Source organism: Marmota marmota, unplaced genomic scaffold (assembly GCF_001458135.2).
Source record: "Marmota marmota marmota unplaced genomic scaffold, marMar, whole genome shotgun sequence".
Taxonomy (NCBI): Eukaryota; Metazoa; Chordata; class Mammalia; order Rodentia; family Sciuridae; genus Marmota; species Marmota marmota.
This window is the reverse complement of record NW_026000174.1, coordinates 59,139,185-59,161,729: the sequence shown is the minus strand read 5'-3', so window position 1 is coordinate 59,161,729 and position 22,545 is coordinate 59,139,185. Positions and strand designations below refer to the sequence as shown.

General features: G+C 33.1%; 3 protein-coding genes across 3 annotated transcripts; all 3 read right to left on the bottom strand.

The window, feature by feature from the left end:
- Positions 1-960: 960 nt before the first annotated feature.
- LOC107159504 (olfactory receptor 8J1-like) lies at positions 961-1,923 on the bottom strand. The gene has a single exon (XM_015506099.1). The coding sequence runs from the start codon at positions 1,921-1,923 to the stop codon at positions 961-963; it is 963 nt and encodes a 320-aa protein (XP_015361585.1).
- An 8,797-nt stretch (positions 1,924-10,720) lies between these two features.
- LOC107135350 (olfactory receptor 8J3-like) lies at positions 10,721-11,668 on the bottom strand. Its single transcript, XM_015477233.1, has one exon. The coding sequence runs from the start codon at positions 11,666-11,668 to the stop codon at positions 10,721-10,723; it is 948 nt and encodes a 315-aa protein (XP_015332719.1).
- Positions 11,669-20,445: 8,777 nt separating this feature from the next.
- Positions 20,446-21,396, bottom strand: LOC107135348 (olfactory receptor 8K1). Its single transcript, XM_015477232.1, is given in 1 exon segment — positions 20,446-21,396. A coding segment is annotated over 1 exon segment (948 nt). The 5' UTR covers positions 21,394-21,396.
- Between the last annotated feature and the right edge of the window lie 1,149 nt (positions 21,397-22,545).

The window sequence follows — 22,545 nt, the reverse complement described above, 5'->3', positions numbered from 1 at the left end:
TCTTACAGTCCTATACAGGAATGTTTGTGAAGCTTTTTAAATATGTCTTTATGGCCAGTAACTTATGCTTCCGATTTGATAATTCTCAAATATAGCCTGGTTCTCCACCACATATTTAAGGTTGGATACAACAGACTTTGGTGTATGCTTACAGATCAAGGAGTTTCCATAAATAAAGCAAAATCATTGATGAATTTATTTTTTTTTCCTCTAATGATGTAAGGAATGTAGATGAAGATAACCCATTAAAGTCCAGTAATATCACAGTAAAAGATATTAATTTCAAAAAATATAAAAGTATATACTCAGAACAAAGAAAAAGAAAAACCTTTAAAGAATGTATCAAGCATATAAATCAAATTTCATGAAATTATATTGTATGTTGGGATTTACTTTTAAAATTGTACATAACATTACTTGGAAGCATTAAATGCTACCTATTAGTAGAATTCAGTTATTCATTCCAAATACATTAAGAAAGAGACAGGGAGTTTTAAATAGAAATATCAGTTCAATTTTGATAACATATAAAAATTACATTATTTATCTGTAATTACAGTTTGTCAAGGTGCAGTGATCCATTATATCAATTATACTCAGAAGAAACAAAAACAAAAGCCAAGAACAAAAATAATCAGCTTTATTCCTCTTTTCCATATGCCTTTACTCATTTTAAATTTGTTTAACTTTTTGAAACATATATCTGCCTGGACTCTGCAGAACTTTTATTTATTTTTTTCACACTGGTGACCAGCTCACTTGCAGGCAGAGTTATGGAATAGTATCTGTGTTTCTATGTTACCTTCACAACTTAATAACCTACAGTTTATTTTTTAATTTAATGTCCTTTGCATCCTATATCCTGGACCCTCTTTTTTTTTTTTCCTAGAAATACCTTTAAATTGTCAGCTTAGTTACATAACTAAGATTACTCAGGTAATCATCTTTCTCTTTATTTACCTACAAGTTCATAAACTTCATTGTTTTAAGGGACCAGAATGAATTTGTCATGAATCTCCTTAAGGCAGCCTTCACATCCTTGTTCCTCAGGCTGTAGATCATGGGGTTCAGCATGGGGATCACCAGGGTGTAAAACACAGATGCCATTTTATCAGTGTCCAGGGAATGACTGGTTCGAGGTTGCAAATACATGAACAGCAGAGTCCCAAAGAAAACTGTGACTGCCATCATATGGGAAGCACAGGTGGAAAAGGCTTTTTTCCTTCCCTCTGATGAACGCATCCTTAGAATAGACAAAACAATGTTGAAATAAGATACTAGAACTACAGTCATAGAAAAAAACATATTTGTTGATGCAGATACAAAGATTATTGTTTCTGGAATGGAAGTATCAGAGCAGGACAGCGCTAACAGAGGGACACTGTCACAGTAAAAATGATTGATGACATTGGAAGCACAGTAAGACTCAGAGAATACCAAAGATGAAACCACAGTAGCTGTGGAAAAGCTATACAGGTAGGTGAGTGAAACCAGCAGTTTGCAAGTCTGCCGAGATACCACCACCATGTAGAGCAGGGGATTGCAAATGGCCACATAGCGGTCATAGCCCATCACTGCCAGCATGAACACCTCAGCTATGATAAAAACGAGGAATGCTCCCAGTTGGGTGGCACATTCGTAGTATGAAGTGGTTTTCTTACTTACTAAGAAGTTGACCAGCATTTTAGGGGCAATGACAGTAGAGTTTCCTAGGTTGATGACAGCCAGATGTCGGAGGAAAAAGTACATGGGGGTCTGAAGTTGAGAGTCAACACTAGTGAGGGTAATGATGCCCAGGTTCCCCATCACAGTCAGCCCATAGATGAGCAGGAAGACAAGAAAGAGAGGAATCTGCAGCTCTGGAAGATCTGAGACTCCTGTGAGAATGAACTCAGTCACCTCGGTGAGATTTCCAGGAGCCATGAGTACAGTGCAATTCATCTGATTGTAGAATAATAATAATAAAAAAAATAGTTACAAGGTTAATTATTTTTTATAACCTTATTATATATAATGACAATTCCTTGGGTGAGATTTCCTTAAATTATGTGTTAGTCTTGCTCATTGATTAAAAATTTGTAATCATATGGAAAGTTAAAGTATGGTAAATTATAAGGTAGTCCAGGATCATGGAACATTTTGAGGATTTACTTCTTTGACCCCTAAAGCAATTAATATTGTCCTTTGATTGCAAACACTGGAAGCCATAATTCATATCATGCCTTTTTCATTGAGTAGGAGAGAGCCACCAGGAATTGCAACAATAAAAATCAATGATTCTTTGTAATCTCTTGATCTGATACTTCTTTTTTTTTCTTTCCCTAGAACAGATGATTCTAGGCCCTATCCTTTCCCATTCTGTGTATTCTGTTTTTCAATTACCATATTCAATTATTTAAGTCTGTTAACTATTTTGTTTTAATTTTCCATTTTATTAACTCAGAAAAAATATCTAGAGAAATGACCTAAAGCATACTTTTTAGATGACTAGTTTCCTTTTTCAATCTTTAAAAAAATATAACAGCGTCAAATTTAACATATTTGTAGCATGTTGACAAGATATTTCTTCCTACCTTTTCTTTCTCATTATTCTTGTTTTATTGTTCCAGACTCTGTATAATTCTTCCTATTCTTTCTACTGTTTTATTTTTATCATCATTTTTATTTATTACATTTACAACATGTTTTTATAATTTAAAAATATATCTGCTCTTAATTTTAGTTAAACTCTTTAATTGACCTTTTTCACAATTTGACAGCTATAGTGGTCATAGTAAATATTCTCATGCTATGTACTTGCTCTGATCCTTACAGTGAATATTATCTGCCATGGAATAACATGCTATTTCATATTATTAAATGTTTTTCTAGATTATTTATCTTAAGAATGATCACCCAAAGTAAACTAATTAGAGTCCCTTTCCAGTCCCTACTGACAAATGAATAATGTAAAATAGTAAGACCAGTCATGTGTTCTTACCTAAAGACTTGCAATTACGTTCCCAAGAGTAAAGATTATATTTTGATACATGTCTAAGCAGTAAAAACCTGAAACTGTTGACATTTTCTCTCTCTTAAAACATATAGAAAAAAAAGGTAAAAAGAGAAAATTATTATGCATTGAAATAAATGAAATGATAAGACATAGAGAATCAGAAAAATAAAACCATAATGCTAGGTTATCTTTATTGTTTTCTTATTTATTTATTAACCACATATTGATTGAAATTCTACTCTGATCAAGACAACTTTGAAAACTCAGATAATTACTTGCCCTTCACCTCATGGATTTCTTATTCTAATTACAGGAAACAGACAAAAAATTGTCAAATAAGTCAGATCCAGTGGCACATGCCTGAAATCCCAGAAGCTTGGGAGGCTGAGGCAGGAGGATCAGAGATTCAAAGCCATCCTTAGCAATTTAGTGGGAGTGTAAAAAAGCCAGGGAGACCCAGACTCAAAAGAAAAAAAAAAATTAAAAAGGGATGGGAATGTGGCCAATGATTAAGCACCCTTGGCTGAATCACCAATACTAAAAAAAAAAAAAAAAAAAAAAAAAAAAAAAAATAGTCAAATATTGAAAGAAAAGAAATGTATCTAGAGTGTATAAGTGTAAGTGTAATGAGAAAATTAAACAGAGCACGAAGATTATTTGGGTAAGCTAGGAGCACGTAAATGCAGCTTATAAGTAGAGTGTGTATCTAGCATTCACAGGTCCTGGGTTTGAACTCCAGCACTTATAAAAAAATTAAAAAGTTAATATAACTTGGGACAACAATTTCACAAGAGAGATTAACAGATAGTCTTCCAAGGTCACTTTGAAATTGAAAACTAAAGACATAAACAATCAGAAGTAATCGGCTGTTCTGTGAAAGCCAAGGAAGAACAATTTTTAGGAATCCAGGCAACTTGGAATATGTACAATGGAGTAGAAAATAACTTAGAGAACTTAGATAATACATTTTTATATATTAGGATTTTAGGTCTATTTTACACTATTGAGAAATTTTATGATAGGTGAAAAATGTGTTAAGATTTAAGTTTTAAGAATATTACTCAGACTTTTATGAAGATAATGAATTGAAGTGATTTGAAACACAAATGATGGAGCCGAATTGAAATTCAAAGACACAAAGCAGAGCGATGGTATTTTCAAGGTGCTGACTGAGCCAAGAAGGAGAAGCAGGAGACAGAGGTTAGTAGATTCGAAAAATTAGAAACAGAAACAAGGTACTCTCAATATAAATCTTACAAGGAATTATGTAGGAGATATATAAGAGAAAGATAGAGGTATGTCAGGTATGTCTTGAATATAAAAGAACAGAGTAATCAAAGTGATGCTTCCCATATAGTATGTCGTAGTTGTTCATAAAATATTAACAATCATTTAGACATGTTAATATTTATGTCTAGAGTATACTGGCACAGTTAATTTCAGAAGCGTTTGAGAAATTTCAGTCTAAATCATGACAGTATATATATATATTTTTTCTATCTTAAAGTTTTTATTGAAATAGTGACTAAAAATCTTAACAAGTTTCTTGTTTAATCTTCCTCATTTTCCACTGAAGACCAACCCTCTCATAAGTGCCACTGCTCAAATGGAAGTCTTTTTGTTTTCTTTTTGTCTAATGAACAAAAGTCATTTTTTATACGATTGTACTAAAATGTTAGAAGATTTTTCTGTAAGATATAAGATTTATGTAAATATGTTCCATTATTGCATTGTTACTGTACTATGTTTCTGTGTTTATTATTTTGTGTTATCAGATTTAACCGATAATTTTTTCTGACAAAATTTGTTGTCTGTTGTTATGCCCTCAAGGAGGGGCATGATTTTGACTTTGAGTAGTTATGCATATACTTTCTTTATGAGACATGATGCCAGTTTTAATTTGGCAATATGTATAAATGTATCCTATTTGACACTCTGTATTATGAAAACAGTTAAAATATCAAAAATAAATATAGGGTAAGTACTGTATGTTTTTTAAAATTTTATGGAATTCATGGTATCTTCCAAAATCAAAATGAAGTGGCTTATTTTGAGCCATGGTTTGAATGTCTTTAAGATTCTTATGTAAAAATAAAATGAATATTTTTTACTCACTTCTTATGATAATCTGCTTCAAGTTTGATTTTCTGGACTTCAGCAATGAGAATCCATGTGTTCTATATACCCTGGACCCTACCTCCGAGGCACAGGTGGCTCTGGGATCCACATATTTCCTGTTACATCTTCAGGGAATATGCCACCTAGGATTGGTTCCTTAACAGGGCTCTCCTCCAGGAATTCTCTATACACTTCTTCTATATTCTTTGTTTTTAATTTCTTTATCTTTTTTAGTGTTTATGGACCTTTATTTTATTCATTTATTTATATGTGGTGCTGAAAATTTAACCCAGTGCCTCACACATGTGAGGCAAGTGCTCTACCACTAAGCCACAACCCCAGTCCATTCTATATTCTTTGTAGCAGTCTGAACCATAGACTGTCAATTCCATGATATCTAGGGGACCCAGTGTTTGAGGTGTGTCTGTCAAATCAGCTGATTTCCAGGCACATATTTATTGCAAAAAAAGAAGAAAAAGAAGAAGAAAGAAAGAAACATATAAGAGCTAGAACCTAATTGTCACTGAAATTAGAACTGTGTACATCTGTAAGGGACGTGTCTATTATGCCACCTTTTCTGTTGGTATTTTTATTCCTTATACTTCAACAATAGAATAACATTGCAAATACTTCCTGGAAAATTATAACGTGGACAATAGAAGAAGGATACTCCTCTAAAAATTAGCACTCATTTACTAAAATTCTTTTGATCTTTCCTTTATACTTGCTGTTCAAGAGATAAAAGAAGAGTAGACAAATACTGGAGAGGATTCAAACAGTATTTGAGCAATGGGATCTTTTGAAAATGACTAAAATTTTCCAAATGTACAAATGGATTTTTAAAACACTGAATATTTTATATATATGCAATTCCTGAATATAATGTTTATAAAACTATTTAGAAAACAATATGCATTGGAGAAATTGTCTTCTTTGTGGGCTAAAATTTCTTTGGATATAAATACTCACACATGTGCGTACACTACATAAGATTGTCCCCTGTAGACTTAAATTTAAACTTACAAGTGGAGATGTAGAGCATGATGACCTTTTGGTAAACACATGCCTATTGCACAAAAATTCATACTTTGTAAGAATACAAGGATCAAGCATATCCACAGTAAATACTCAAGTGTGGTTACCTGATGGTGGTGGTGGGGATTAAGTAAAGAAATAAGGATACATGTTTTATTAATTTTTGAGAGCTGCCATAATAAAATACCACTCAATATTCAGGGATGTTAACCACTGAGCCACATCCCCAACCATTTTTTTATATTTTATTAGAGACAGGGTCTTGCTAAATAGCTTAAGGGATTGCTAAATTGAGCCTGGCTTTCAGCTCACAATCTTCCTCCCCCAGCCTCCCAAACTGCTGGTATTAGAGGCATGCACCACCCAGCCCAGTAGATCTGATTTGTCATCTGCCACTCCTTTGGCCTGCAGATGGTCACCTCATCAGCTGTGTCCTGGTGTGGCTGCTCCTGGTCTGTTTGTGTCAGATGCATCTCCCTCTCTCTTCCCTCATCTCCTGTTCTCATGAAGGAACCAGTTGGATTGGATTCGGATGCAGCTTAAGGATCTCATTTTAATTCAATCACCTCTTGAAAGACCCATTTCTAAATACCATTTTCTTCTCAATAATAGGAATTAGGGTTATAATATATGAATTTGGAGGCAGAAAAAATTCTGCCTATAACCAGAGGAATTTAAAATGAATTAGAATGTCATTGGGCTTTGCTGGCTCAATCATGATACTGTGAGATGAAACGAGAAATGTAACAAAACAAAAAGTGTCCAGGAACAAAGAACCTGTGAAGATGGATACCCTCTTCACGGGGCAGAAAACCTGCTTTGAATTACATGTTATTTTAAATACAGGAATAGAAATTTTCATTAGATCCTAATTCAATGTGTTAAACACTACAAACTAAATATATACTTTGGAAATTTATGTAGTAAAATATAGATACACATATAGCTTATATACTTTTAAAAGCATCATATTTTACTACATGGTCATACTTTTATGTGGAGTATAAAAAATTAAACTCATAGAATCAGATAGTTCAATGGTGGTCTCAAAAGCCTAGAGATAGGGATAATTCAGAGATTTGACTATGGTAAAAAAGTTTTAGTCATGGAGAGTGAATAATTTCTATAGAGCTAATGTCCAGCAGGGTGACTGTAGGTAACATTATTCAACTGTATAGTTGAAATTATGCTAACAGTAGATATTGAATGTTCTCGACATACCCACCAAAAAATTTCCTGAGGTGATGGATATGCAAATTAAGTAGACTATCTTAAATACTGTATTTTGTACTTCACATATGTAATAGTTTAATTTAATAGTTATAACTCAAGGAAAAATTAAAGGGTCATATTTTGTTGATTTCTGTTAAAACAATAATAATTTACATACATGAATTACATTTGAAAAAATGTTATTTCTATTCATAATTCAGAGTATATATATGCATTGGGGAAAATGTTTTCTTTGTGGGCTAAGATTTTTTCTTTGGATATAAATACACACACATGTGCACACACTATCACCCTAAAATGTTTCATTATGGCTTTGTGATACATTCCCCAGTTACATATTCCAGGCCAAAATTGCTTATGTTTATCTTCAGAGATCAGTTCACGTGTTCTAGAACATCATATTAAATGAACAACAAGGAAAGTTTGTTTCTGGTTAGTGCTTTTGAACTCATCCATGCTGCTGCCTGTATGGGGATTTATTTCATTATGATGTGGAGTAATATGCCATTTACCCATATGCCATAATTTGTCTCTTATTTGTTGATCACGAGTTAAAATATTTTTCTTTTGAATAATTTTGAATACAACTATCAGTAACATGAGTGTATGTGTATTTTTATGCATACATTGTGTTTCCCTGTAAGTAAAATTCCCCAAGGTGAAATTAGCTGTATACTTAATTTTATTTAAAACTGTCTGCATGTTTGCCAAAAAACAGTATAATTGTGCATTCCAATCAACAATGTAAGATAACTACTGGAACCAGAGACAGCAAATGATACTTAGGTCCAATGAAATTGGGTCCCTGGATAATGGGGTATTTTAAATTTCATCAAAAATGTGGCTGGAAAAGTTTGTTACTGTTATTGTAATTTTATTTCCCCAATGATGTGAGAGGATGCTGAGGATGATTTATCATGAGATTAGTGGTCATTAATATTTATTCTTTGAACCATATTTAACATTTATTCCTATTCTTGGTAGATTATCCTTTTGATCTTGAATTATAGGTGATAAATATACATTGTTAAATGTGTATGTTTGTTTATTTAAGATGTGCATGTATTCATATATACATATGTTATGTATCACTGAATTACAAAAAAATTCTTAGTAGATGATCAATTGAATATATATATATATATATATATATATATATATATATATATATATGCTTTCATTTCATCTCTATTACTTCCTATCTATGCATTTACCTAACTTTAAAAAATGTTCTGTCTCTTTGAGTACTGTGAGGGTTTACTGTCAGTCTTGAAATTGGTATTGTGACTTTAATGTCTACATAAAATCAACAATTTTCTGAAAAATTCTTCTAGTTCTAGATACACGGCTATTCTAGAGATCCAAATATGTTTAGTTAATTTTTAAAATGATAGTTATTTCCTCTATTAAAAATACCCAGCATGTTCTCACATGTAAATAATATTTTACAAATATATTATTACATTAGTTTAAGTAGTATGGGAAATAATTATTATTTTTATTTTGACTTGAAAATTCAATTAAAAAGAGGTTATCAGTATATAATAGGCTTGATTAAATTCAATATAAGTAATTTGTTATATTTGACTACATATAATTTTGTGGCCATCCAGCTTGCTTCTTAAATAAAAAAATTACCATTCTAGGACCATTTTAATAACAAAGTAATTAGTAGGGTAGAACAAATTTTGTTCCTTCACTTGTGAAAATATTAATCCACATGGCAAAAGAGATAACTGGAAAATAATTCAGTGGGACCCAATTTGACAATATTAAGCAAGAATAAGTACAAAATTGTTAGATACCTATTTCACAATATTCCAACAAGCTAAAGTTTTATATATATACACATATATACATATATATAAAACATTACATATATATTTGTGAACATTTATATTAAGATGGAAATATAATAAAAAACAAAAGGGATTCCATTAACTCACAATCTTAAAATAATAATATAACTTGTACCTATTGTATATTATATATATATAAATATATATACATATATATTTTATATATAAACAAATATATAAAAATAAAAATTACATATATATATAAATTTATACAATAAGGAATGGGAAGAAATTTTTATAAAACTAAATATGTCATCCTTAAGGCAACTCTGAATGTGTTCTCATTACAACTTTTATATGTCTTTGAGTCTAATTTGTCTTGTAGTATTACACATGTTTCTTGCATCATAATTATTATGACTAATGATTTGCTACCTATAATTAAAAACAAACTCTTCAATACCAAAACCCCTAATGATTAAAGTGAATATACACATAGAATGTTAATATTCCAGTTTATTTCTTTGATGTTTTACAAAATTTCTTCTTATGGTCTTATATAGAAATGTTCTCAAAGCTTTTTAAATATGGCTTTATGGCCCATAACTTATGATTCTGATTTGATAATTCTTAAATATACCCTGGTCATCCCCCACACATTTAAGGTTGTATAATACAGGTTTAGGTGCATGTTTACTGATCAAGATGTAACATAAAGTATAACAAAACTTTATTATTTATGTTCATTTTTTGGTACCAGGGATTGAATTGAGGGGCACTTAAGCACAGACCCATACCCTCAGTCCATTTTACTTTTATTTTGAGACAGGGTTTTCTCCAATTGGCTGAGGCTGTCTTTGAACTTGTAATCCTCCTGCCTCACTCTCCAGAGTCACAGGGATCACAGGTCTGTGCCACCACACCCAGCCTCAGAAAAACCTTTAGGAACACATTTATTTCCTCTAGTGACATGGACAGTGTACACGAACATAACTAAATAAATGTCCTGTAACATCACAGTAGAAGATGTTTATATCATGAATTAAAGAAGATGGAGGCTTAGGGTTAAAAAAAAAAAGGTGAACAGTTACAGAATCTACTAAGCTTATTAATCAAATTAGCATAAAACTGTAGGATGGGATTTACATTTAAAAATACACATAAATAACATTAGTTGGAAGCACAATTTGAATATTAGCATATAGTACTAAAGGCTGCTTCATTCAAGCAATATTAAAAAATAGACAAGGAGTTTTAATTTACAAAACATATATCTGTCTGGAACCCTGTAAAAATTTCTTTCATATTGGCCCTAACACTCATAAGCAAAACTACTGAGTAACAGGTATGTTTTGTGTTACCTTCACAACTTAATGAACTTTAATTTATTTTTTTTTTCATTTAATGCTCCTTACATCTGGATTTTTTTTATTTCCAGGGGGTACCTTAAAGTTTGTAACTCAATCACATAAGTTTTTCTTTTTATAACTTAATGACAGGTAACCTTAGCCATATCTTTACTTGCCTACAACTTCAAAAACTACATAGCTTTGAAGGAACAGCAGGGATTCGTCATGAATCTCCTTAAGGCAGCCTTCACATCCTTGTTCCTCAGGCTGTAGATCATGGGGTTCAGCATGGGGATCACCAGGGTGTAAAACACAGATGCCATTTTATCAGTGTCCAGGGAATGGCTGGTTCGAGGCTGCAAATACATGAACAGCAGAGTCCCATAGAAAACTGTGACTGCCATCATATGGGAAGCACAGGTGGAAAAGGCTTTTTTCCTTCCCTCTGATGAACGCATCCTTAGAATAGACAAAACAATGTTGAAATAAGATACTAGAACTACAGTCATAGAGAAGAACAAGTTTGTAGCTGCTGAGATAAAGACTACAGTTTCTGGAATGTAAGTATCAGAGCAGGACAGGGCTAACAGAGGGACATTGTCACAGTAAAAATGATTGATGACATTGGAAGAACAATAAGACACAGAGAATACACAAGATGAAACCATAATAGCTGTACAAAAGCCATAGAGATAGGTGAGGGACACCAGCAGAAGGCTGATCCTCTGAGATACCACCGCCGTGTAAAGCAGGGGGTTGCAAATGGCCACATAGCGGTCATAGGCCATCACGGCCAGCATGAAGATCTCAGCTACAATGAAAACGAGGAATGCTCCCAGTTGGGTGGCACATTCATAGTATGAAGTGGTTTTCTTACTTACTAAGAAGTTGACCAGCATTTTAGGGGCAATGACAGTAGAGTTTCCTAGGTTGATGACAGCCAGATGTCGGAGGAAAAAGTACATGGGGGTTTGAAGTTGAGAGTCAACAGTGGTGAGGGTGATGATGCCCAGGTTCTCCAACACGGTCAGCCCATAGATAACCAGGAAAACCAGGAAAAGAGGAATTTGAAGTTCTGCCACTTCTGAGACTCCTATGAGAACAAACTCAATAACCTGTGTGATATTTTTAGGATCCATGTAGGAGTTGGAAATGTGTCTGTTTGGGGTAGAAAACAAGTGGTTACAACCTTAAATATTATTTTCTGTTACTACTATTAAATGTGGGAACAAGCCTTCCTTCAATCATGCATTGAGATTGTTTAGTTATTACTATTCAAGCTCTAGGTCTAGGAATTAAACCTGCAATGTTATGGAGTGAGGAAAAATATAATGAGGAAAAGATATGGCCTGGCATCCTGTGACATTTTGAGGTTTTATCTCCTCAAAATTTTATTGAATTAAGAAGATGTTCTTAGCTTGCAAACTTTGAAGGCTTGATTCTTAACCATGTGTTATGATGTGTGATATAGTCTTAATGAATTGTTTCATTCTCAATAATCCAATGTTTCTCTGAAGGTACTTGATTTGAGTCCTTGTAGTTTTTCTCAAGCATAGATGATTCTAGACACTCTTGTGCTCCAGTTTGTGTATTCTGTCCTTTTATATAACTTGAGCTAGATGTATGTTTGACTTGCATATTTTACCATCCGTGTCTCTTAGAAATTTGGTTCTTATTTTATTCACTCAGACAAATATACATGAAGTTATGTCTCTAGGAACAGATTTCAGATTGCAAAGTTTAAAATTTTAAATGTTATATCAGTAGACACTGGATCATTCTTATAATTCCTTGACATTATTCTAAATACTGCTTCAACCTTTCATTCTTATTACTGTTTATCATTTTGTTCTACATACTTATGTAGTTCTTCACATTTTCCTTCCACTTTTTATTTTTTATCGATCTATTCTTTTTTTTTTATGTGCTGGAAATTGAACCCAGTGCCATGTTCATGTTAGATAAGCATCACAATGTTGCAACCCAATCATCTGTATTTTTATTTTTCATCATAACTTAAATTATTATTTTTATTATTTGGATAATAAGATAAAATATACCAAATCTTAACTTTAGTAATTTTAATTAACTGGTTTCAGATTTTAATATTGTTATTTTTGTTATGACAGTAATAGTAAATATCTTCATTTTGTATAGTTTCTTTAGTAATTATAATATATATTATTATTGCTATGCTACTTTAATATGGTGAAACATTTCCCTATAATCACTTCCTATTTTATTTCATTTTTTTAGTGTGACAAGATTTGAACTCAGGCACTTGACAACCAAGCTACATCCCAGTCCTATTTTGTATTTTATTTAGAGACAGGGTCTCACTGAGTTGTTTAGCGCCTTGTTTTTGCTAAGGCTGGCTTTGAACTCCAGATATTCCTACCTCAGCCTCCTCAGCCACTGGGATTACAGGTGTATACCACCACACCCAGCTGATAATTCAGTGTTTTAATATTGTTAAATGTACAGTCTATTTTAAAAATAATCACTTGCACTTAATTAGTTTTATTAAAAACTTTTTGGGGACACAATTGTTAGTGCCTGACCCAAGAAAGGCATATCTATTTATTCATGTCTATTTGTTTTTGATATCATATTGTTCTTTTTCTTTTCTTTTCTTTTCTTTTTTTAACCCAGAAGTGTTTTACCACTGAACTACATCACCCGACTGTGATGGAGTCTTGCTTAGTAGCTTGAGCTTAGCTAAATTGCTGAGGCTAGTTTTGAACTTGGATCTCCCTGCCTCAGGCTTCTGAGTCACTGGGATTACAGGCCTGCACTAGTGCAACCAGCTGTTATCGATTTCAAAGTTCCTCATCTAAACCTATGGGGTTATGTTTCAGAGAGTGAAGATTATTTCATCATACATGTCTGTAAATGCCCAGAAATGTTGTCATTTTCTCTTTCTAAAAATAAAGGAATAGAAAAATTTACTCAGTTATGAAAAAAATTAATACAATTACAATGTACAATGAAGTAATGAAATAAGACCAATAGAAGGCCTGCCATAATTTATTATTTATGTGATATGTTTGCATCTGACAACATATATCATTCCTTTTCTTGGACTCTTTGACTTATATTTATATTTATTAATTAATCAGATATTTATAGAATTTTATTCTGTGCCAGTAAATGTTCAAGCTTCACATAAATCACCCATTTGTCAACTCATAGACCTGCAATTCCGATTTCACGGAACAGACAAATTCTGCTAAGAAAACATAAACAAGATAATTGCAGTGTGTAATAAATGTAATGAGCGTATTAAGTATAATGAGTTAATTCAACAATAAGATGCATTAACATAACCTGGGAGAATTACTCCATATGGGATATCAGGGAAATCTTTTTCTGAGATAACCATAACCTAAAAGACAGATGGAACCAACTATTTAATGAGTCATAGTGAGAACATTCCATGACTCCAGGCAACAGTGAATATGTAGCAAAGGCTACTCTGGAGTGGAAAATAAAACTTAGGGTTTTTCTGTGTGTAAAATGGAGCATAATGGAAGACACCATGACTAGGACAAGAGAAGAAGAGAATTAGTAGAATCAGTTAATATGGCTCACCATTGCTTTTCTTTAAACCACAGAGAAATTTCAAGATAGGTGAATGATACAGTTAGCTTTGAGGTTAAAAACAATAAAATATTAAATAAAAATTAAAAAAAAATATATATTTGCTGTTGTGAGGGTGATGGATTATGGGAATTGGGAAAGACTAGTGGTGGAGCATGAATGAAAATTTAAAAAAAGAAAAAAATACAAAACTACAGGGTACAAATGGAATTCCTAAAGTGGAGCCCAAAGTGGAGAAGCTTGGCATTGAGAAAAGTTGTTAAATTTGCTGCACCTAGAAACAAGATGTTCCCCTCAACATAATTCGTATGATGAGTTATATGAGAGATTCAAAGAATAGACCATTGTGAGGTTGTTTTTAGCTATTGGGCAAATGTGCAGAGCATTTTTAAATATTATAGAATGCAGTTTTAGAGTGATCAAAGTGACATTTCCAAGATATTATACCTTGTGTGTTTATGGAGCATCTATTAAACATTTAGCAAACAAATGGTAGAATCTAGAGCATACTGATGCTCAAATGAACCAAGGGCAAACCAGTACATGTGTATTTTCTTCCTGGTTTTATTTCCCCTTTGAATGTGTCATAGAGGTTTTGTCTAATCAAATGAGGAATCTAGATTTCCATAGCTGAAGTCCTCCATGTGCTTAGACACAAATGCCTCTCCTCAAGTGGAACTCCATAATTTAAGCCCTTTTTTCTGATCTGTCATGAACTAAAGTGTTTACAGATTTATTTTACTGCAAGAAATCTGCTTTATCCAAATACTTTGCCTCATGGCATTGATTATGAAGTATGCAGCTCTCTGTATTTGCCTGTATGTGATCAGATTTAATTGAAAATTTCCCTAAGAAAATTATTGATTTAAGTTTGTAGTCTCAAAAAGGGACCTAATTTTGCATTTGGAAAGTCACACAGTTTCTTTATGATTTTATAATTTCAATGTTATAAGCATAAAATTTTTATTTTAGATAATATAGCAACAATAAAATTATGATATATACATTCTCAATGAGGAAAAATGAATTATTTTTCTAGTTACACAATTTATTAAATATGAGACATTATAATAGCTCTAATTTGGAAAAAATGGATTGTATTTGACACCTGTTATTAAAAACCATTAAATATCATTAACAAACCGTGCAAGTATTGAATATGAAATGCAAAGTATTTTCCAAAATCAAAGTGGAGTGGCACATTGTAAGCCGCAGTTTGGATGTTTTTCAGGCCCTTATGCAAAAATTAAGTAAACTATTTTCTACCCACCTGTTGTGGACAATCTTTTAGGGTTCCAGTGTGAGTCTCTACATAACTGCAGCAGTGAGAGTTTGTGTGGCTCTATATACCTTAGGGCCTAACTCTGAGGCACAGGTGGCTCTAGGACCCACACATCACTAGTTGAATCCTTGGGGAAGAGGCCACCTAGGACTGACTCCTAAATAAGGTCGGCCTTTAGGAATTTACCCAGATGCCCCTTGGGTTTTCTCTGTGGCAGTCTGAGCCTCTATTATTGAACTGTGTTCGAGTTCCTGTCAGCTGAGTCTCACGGTAAGTAAAGTGAGTCTATCAGAGCACTTCATTTCCAGGCAGAGATCCATGATGGAAACTACCAATATGGAAAAACCAGGAATGAATGGTCTAGCATCCCACACAGAACAAACTATATGTACAAGGAAAATGCCTATCATGCCACCCTCTCTTGGCATTTTATCCTCTTTCTACTTCAATAATAGAATCAACATTATTATCATTTCCAGAAGCGGGGTAAAGTCTATGTTTAAAAAGGATATGGCCTCCAAAACAATCCTCATGTAATAAAATCATTCTTTTACACTTTATGCTTCATTTCAGCTGAGAAGAGTAGACAATTGCTAGAGAAAAATCACAGTACCTAAAAGCAAAAGCCCTATGTCATATTTGAAGATGACTGTAAATTTCTTGATGCATACCTACATTTGTAAACACCAGATATTTTATATATGCATATTTGTACATATATTATCTAATACAAATACTTTGGGTAAATTATCTGCATGGGAAATTAAGCTCACTTATACAAAATGTTGTCCTTTACAAGCTTTAATTTAATCCTGGAAGTGACAATATGTGGCACGATGACATGTATATAAAATATAAATATATACACACTGCACAGTAATGTATGTCTGTAAGAACAGAAGAAAAAGCAGTCACATTAAATAGCCTGATGTGGTTATTTGATAGTGCTGGCTGTGATTACATAAGAAAATAAAGATGAAAGATGTATTAATTTTTGTGGAATGCCAACACAAAATGCCAGACAAGGGTAGCTTAGACAGAAATAATTCTCATGATTTTGGAGCCTGGACATCTAGGATCAAGGTGTCTACCTTCTTTGGCTTACACATGGCCATCATATTATTGTGTCCTCACCTGGTTTTCCCTGGTCTATGTGTGTATTGGGTGTTTCTCCCTCTCTCTATCCTAATCTTCACTTTTTATAAAGACTAGTTTAAATGGGTTAGGAACCAGTTAAATGAGCATACTTTGGCTTGGTTACCTCTTCAATCAATCACATTTTGAGGTGCTAGGAATTAAGATTTAAACATATAAATTTGGGGTTGTACACAATTTGACATATTTTTATGTCCTGAAATACTCAAAATATCAAGCTGAAAAATAAAAGAAACTTGGCTGATTCTATCATGATAATATCCATGAACTGAGAAACATAATTATTCTAAACCTTTCAACATACTTATTCTAAACATTAGGTTCTAAACAGTTGAAAAAGATAACCTTTGTTTGACCATGCTGCTTCTGGAAATTGATTTTATAGATAAAATACAAGCTATAAAAACAATTATTCACATTATCGTTATTTAATAGAGTGAAATATCAGAAACTACATACACAGTTGAAACATGTGAAATCAATTATAGGTATATTAGTATGCTATTATATATTCTTTTAAAATTTTTTATATAGATTACATAAAAATGGTAGGAAAGTTTCTGAGAGGACAATGGAAAATATTATTAAAAGAGTGATATTTTACTACACAATCAAATTTTAGGTGGAATCTAAAAAGGTAAAGTCATAGAATCAGGGAGTGGAATGGTGGACAGAAGGTGCTGGGTGGGGAATATGTAGAGATGCTGGTCAAATGATTCAAAGCTTCAATTATGAAGGATGAATAAGTTTGAGGAGCTAATGTCCACCATGGTGATTATAGTTAACAATACTTAAATAATTCTTATATACTATATAGTGTTTTTACCACATACACATATAAAAGGTAACTAGGTTTGGTGATGGAAATGTAAATGAGTTTAATCAAAGCAAACATTTCACATAATATAGGTACATCAGAACATCATATACTCCTTATATATAGCCAAATTTTATTTAGGAGCTGTAAATAAAATATCCTAGAAAAATAAAAAATAGAGTCACATTACTTTGGTCTTCATTGAAAACAATAGCAGATTATTTAAAACAATGCCCTGTGTATATGGATAACATCTGAAAAATGTTATTTCTGCTCCTAAGTATGAAGGTGTTTCTGTCACCATGAGAAGTTTCCCAGTGTCTCTTTATAGGAAATTCCACTATTCCATATCTCAGGCCACAACTGCTATAATTTTTACATGATAGATTAGTCTGCCTGTTCTAGGACATAACATTAAAAAAAAAAGGTTTTTGTGTAGCTGATGCCATTGGAATTCAACCACATTACTACATGTATATGTAGTTCGTTTTGTACAATTGCTGGGAAGTATTCTGTTTTAAAAATGACATTACAATTTGCCAGACATAGTAGTATAAACCTGTAATCCTGGATACTCAGGAGTCTGAGGTAGAAGGATCATAAATTCGAGACAGCCTCAGAAACTTAGTAAGACCCTAGTTTAAGACAAAAAAAAAAAAGGACTGGAGATATAGCTCAATAGTAAAGCACCTCTGGATTTAATCTTGGTATCTAAAATAAAATAAAATAAAATAAATTGACTTATCATCTATGTGTCCATCTACGCACAACAATATATCATTTTTGGTGTGGAGGGTGAGTAACAGGAATTGAACTCAGGGGCACTAAACCACTGAGCCATATCCACAGTCTTCAATATACCCTTTTATTTGTGGATAAACAATGGGATAGTTTCACTTTTGTCTATATGAATAAGAACTATCAGTAACATATACATATATACATTTTTCTGGATGTAGTTTCATTCCTTGTAAACAAAAATCCAGGAAATGAACTTTTAAAACCTATAGTAGTTATTTATTTAGCTTTATTTGAAATTGCCACCTATTTCCCCAAATAAAGTACCATTTTACAGGCCTTTCAGGAGTGTATGATAATATTTGAAATGAAAAACTGTAACTGATAGTTGCAATTCTCTTCATGCTTGGTAATGTATTGGTAAATGGTTTCTTGTTGCTATTATAATTTCATTTATCTGGTGGCTAAGGGTGTTGAGCCTCTTTATCATATACTTATTGATCAATACTATTTATCCGTAACTGTATTTCACATATTCTCTACTATTTTATTTGGATGACCTTTTGTTCCTGACTTAGAGATATGTATCTATATCTAGGTCTATTTCCATGTTGTTCACATATTTGATATCATTGAATTAATTTAGCTTCTTATAATCAGCTTTCAATCCTAGACTAGCGTTATCACGGGGACTTGAATATACATATGTGCCTCTGTTTTCTTGGAATATCTACCACTTTCCATCAATTCATTTATAAATTTTTACAAATGTTGCATCGTCTTGTATACTGCGCCTGGCAGACTGTCTTCAAATGTGTATTATGAGCTTTCCAACTTTCTTTTTTTTTTAATTTTCACAATTGCTTTGGCTACTCTGGATCTTTGCTCTGCCACATAGAAGTCAAAAGCCATGTATGAGGGATCTTGATTATATGTGGTGGGAATAGGACCAGGCCTGGCTCCTCAGAGAACAGTCGGCTTTGGCAGTAGTTACATTTAATAGTAAAATTTGATGCCTAATTTAAAGTAAACTTGTTAGAAATGCACCTTAGTTTCAACCCCATGGTATTACATTAAAAGATGAACATTTGGATGCTTGGATAAAATGGTACAAAATTCTATTTTCTTTGTTTAGCCATCTCTCTTCGGTATTTTAAAGCCAGAAGGCTTCCTGCCTCCTGCACAAAGTCTGAAGTCTCTATCAGGATGTGTATGTGTTGCTTCCTGAATAAAGAAGCTATGAGAAAAGAATCAAAGATGTGCACTACAGAAATCATACAGGAAATCAGTCTTGAGGGTTTTTCCAAAAACAAAGAAAGAAAGCATTCTGTTAGCAGAATCCACCTTATTAACTATATAAGCTCCATGAGAGACAAAAGACACTTAGGAATGAAAATACTATTAGCATTTTAGTGTATTACTTACTTTTAATCTGTGAATTAAGTTATATTTTAAACATATTAATGTAAGTCCCCTAGATGATTAGATAATTCTCTTTGAGAATTATTTTGCGGCTTTCAATCCTAGACTAGTGTTATCAGGGGGACTTGAAAAACTAGTTTGCTAGAGCTTGAGAAGCTGCCCTAAAGGATCTAGAGTTATTGAATAATTTTTTCTTGGTTCCTAAAAACAAATCTTCAAAGATCCCCAATCTATCCTGAGATATAATGTATTAATTTGATGGAAAACTTCATTTTGAATTGGCATGCTGTATTTTATATTCAGCCTCGATTCTGAAAAAAGAAATCTGTGCTATGTTATAATCACCTATTTAATTATTTTCTTGCCTCCTGACTAGCTGACACATTACTTATTCTGAAAATTCATGTATCTTTAACCACCCAGTAACTGACATAAAATGTCTATTACCAATTATTTCACCGTATTTTCACTAGTTAAGACAGTTTTACTTCTGCAGGCCTAAATTCAGCTGAAAATTTGGTTCTGCTGCCATGAGGTAGAGACCACATTAGTTCACATTGGAACTTTGGTAAAATATGCTTTAAACAGGCAAGGTATAGAACTAGTTTTAATGCAAATATTAAAATCTAGTTCTTTGTACATAAAGTTATTGTAAATGTGTATAATTTTTCTTATTTACAAACAATATAGATTGCAATATGATCTTGAGCATCATTTGGTATTTATTATCTGACTGCAATATTTATTCTATTGATGTGGAGAAGAGTGCAATTTTCTATGAGAAAGAATGTTTTATCCAGGAAAAGAGAAAAATTTAAGCTGGTAAATATTTATACTTTTTGATCTGATACGGCATTTAAAAAAAGTGTGTTGCACATAATATGCAAGTGAAAATTGAGATGTTAAGTGAGGATTTTGAATCGAATTAAAGTTCTCTTTAGAGCATCTTTTACATCTTTGTTCCTCAGACTGTAGATCAATGGATTCAGCATGGGGATCACCAGGGTGTAAAACACGGAGGCCATTTTATCAATATTAAAAGTATGACTGGATTTGGGTTGTAGGTAAATGAACAATAATGTCCCATAGAACACAACCACCACTGTCAGATGGGAACTTCAGGTAGAGAAGGCTTTGTATCTCCCCTCGTTTGAGTTCATTCTGAGAATGGCCACTACAATAAACGTGTAGGATATGAGAACAATCAGGAGGGAGGAGAGCAAGTTACAGCCTGAGAAGATCAAAATGATCAGTTCCAGTTCATGTGTGTCAGAACAGAGCATGGAAAGCAGAGGCAAACAATCACAGTAAAAATACCTGATGACATTAGAGCCACAGAAGGACAAGGTGAATAACTTAACCGTGAGAAGCAGGGACACAAATGTGCTGTAGAGGTAGGGAGTAAGCACCAGCCCCCAACGCACTTTCTCTTTCATGATGACCACATAGAGAAGAGGTTTGCAGATGGCTACACAGTGATCATAGGCCATTGCTGAGAGGATAAACAGTTCAGTGATGATGAATATCTCAAAGATTGCCAGCTGGGTGGCACACCCAATGTAGGAAATGGAATTTTTATGCACCATGAAGTTTACTAGCATCTTTGGGCCAATGACAGTGGAATAACCAAGATCAGTGATTGACAGATGTCTAAGGAAAAAGTACATGGGGGTGTGCAACTTGGAATCCAAATGGGTCAGGATGACCATGCCCAGATTTCCTACTACTGTGACCAAGTATATGACCAGAAAGATTCCAAATAATGGTGCCTGCAGGACAGGGTTGTCAGTAATCCCCAAGAGAATAAATTCCATAACCTGCATCACTGTGGTATGATTGCTTTTCTCCATATGGTTAATCCGGGTGACCTGTGTAAGCCAAAGAAGTCAATACAAGTTATATTTGAAATTCTGTCTTCTGTGAGAACTTACAGCATGCTCTATAATATGGGGGGAAGGTAATTCTCTTCATCTGTAATACCCAGTAGGGAGTTCTGCTGCCATGAGGTGGAGACCACATTAGTTCACATTGGAACTTTGGTAAAGTAAGCTTTAAACAGGCAAGATACATAGAACTAGTTTTAATGCAGGTATTAAAATCTAGTTCTTTGGACATAAAGTTATTGTAAATATGTTGAAATTGTTATTTTACTCTTTTTAATTTTTGTCATATAATTTTAAAACAAAAATCTGTACGTAAACCATGGCCTTTACCTTAGAGTCAATCCTTACATTATTCATAGAAATAAGAAGAAAATGAATTTACATACCATTGCTAATCAACAAGACAGTAATTAGGAAATCTCTGGTCATTAAGTATATGTTCCAATACATCTCAGCTTCTTTATCAACATAAAATCTAATGCCATGAGTTGTTTACTTTAGACTTTTGTTGATACCTTGTGTCTGCTACTTCTGTCCCTTTTGACAGGTGAAAAACTACTCTTAATGGTGTCCCAATGATACATCCCTCTGATGAAAGAACAGGACCTGACCACACTCTGATTATTCATAAGCCTGAAATAGAGAATCATGGAAATGAGTCCAACAAAGAGCAGAAAGCTGAAGAAAGCAGAATATCAAGAACCAAAAGAACACATTCTGTGCCCACAGTTTTCTAAGCACTGTTGTATAGATACTGTCTCACATGATATCCACAAACTCTAGGAAGTAGATAGTAATTACCTGCCCTTTCAAAGGCAAGGAAATTAAGGTTTGGGTTGTCAAAACAAGTTGCAAAATTCTCTCAGATGGTAAGTGGTGAAGTCAGGGTTGGAATAAAATCCCTCTGCCTCAGGAATATATTCTTACAAATGCTATTATATGCCACCTTACATTAAAGGTGCTCTAATTATCCAGGAAATAAAAAATGGGGCAGAAGGAACACCAAGTAATGAATACAATGGAGATCTTTGTTAAAATAGACAACGAAAGCAGTGGTTAATGTGAAACTAATGTGGCATCAATAATTAACACAGAGTATTAGGGACTATATAACACGTT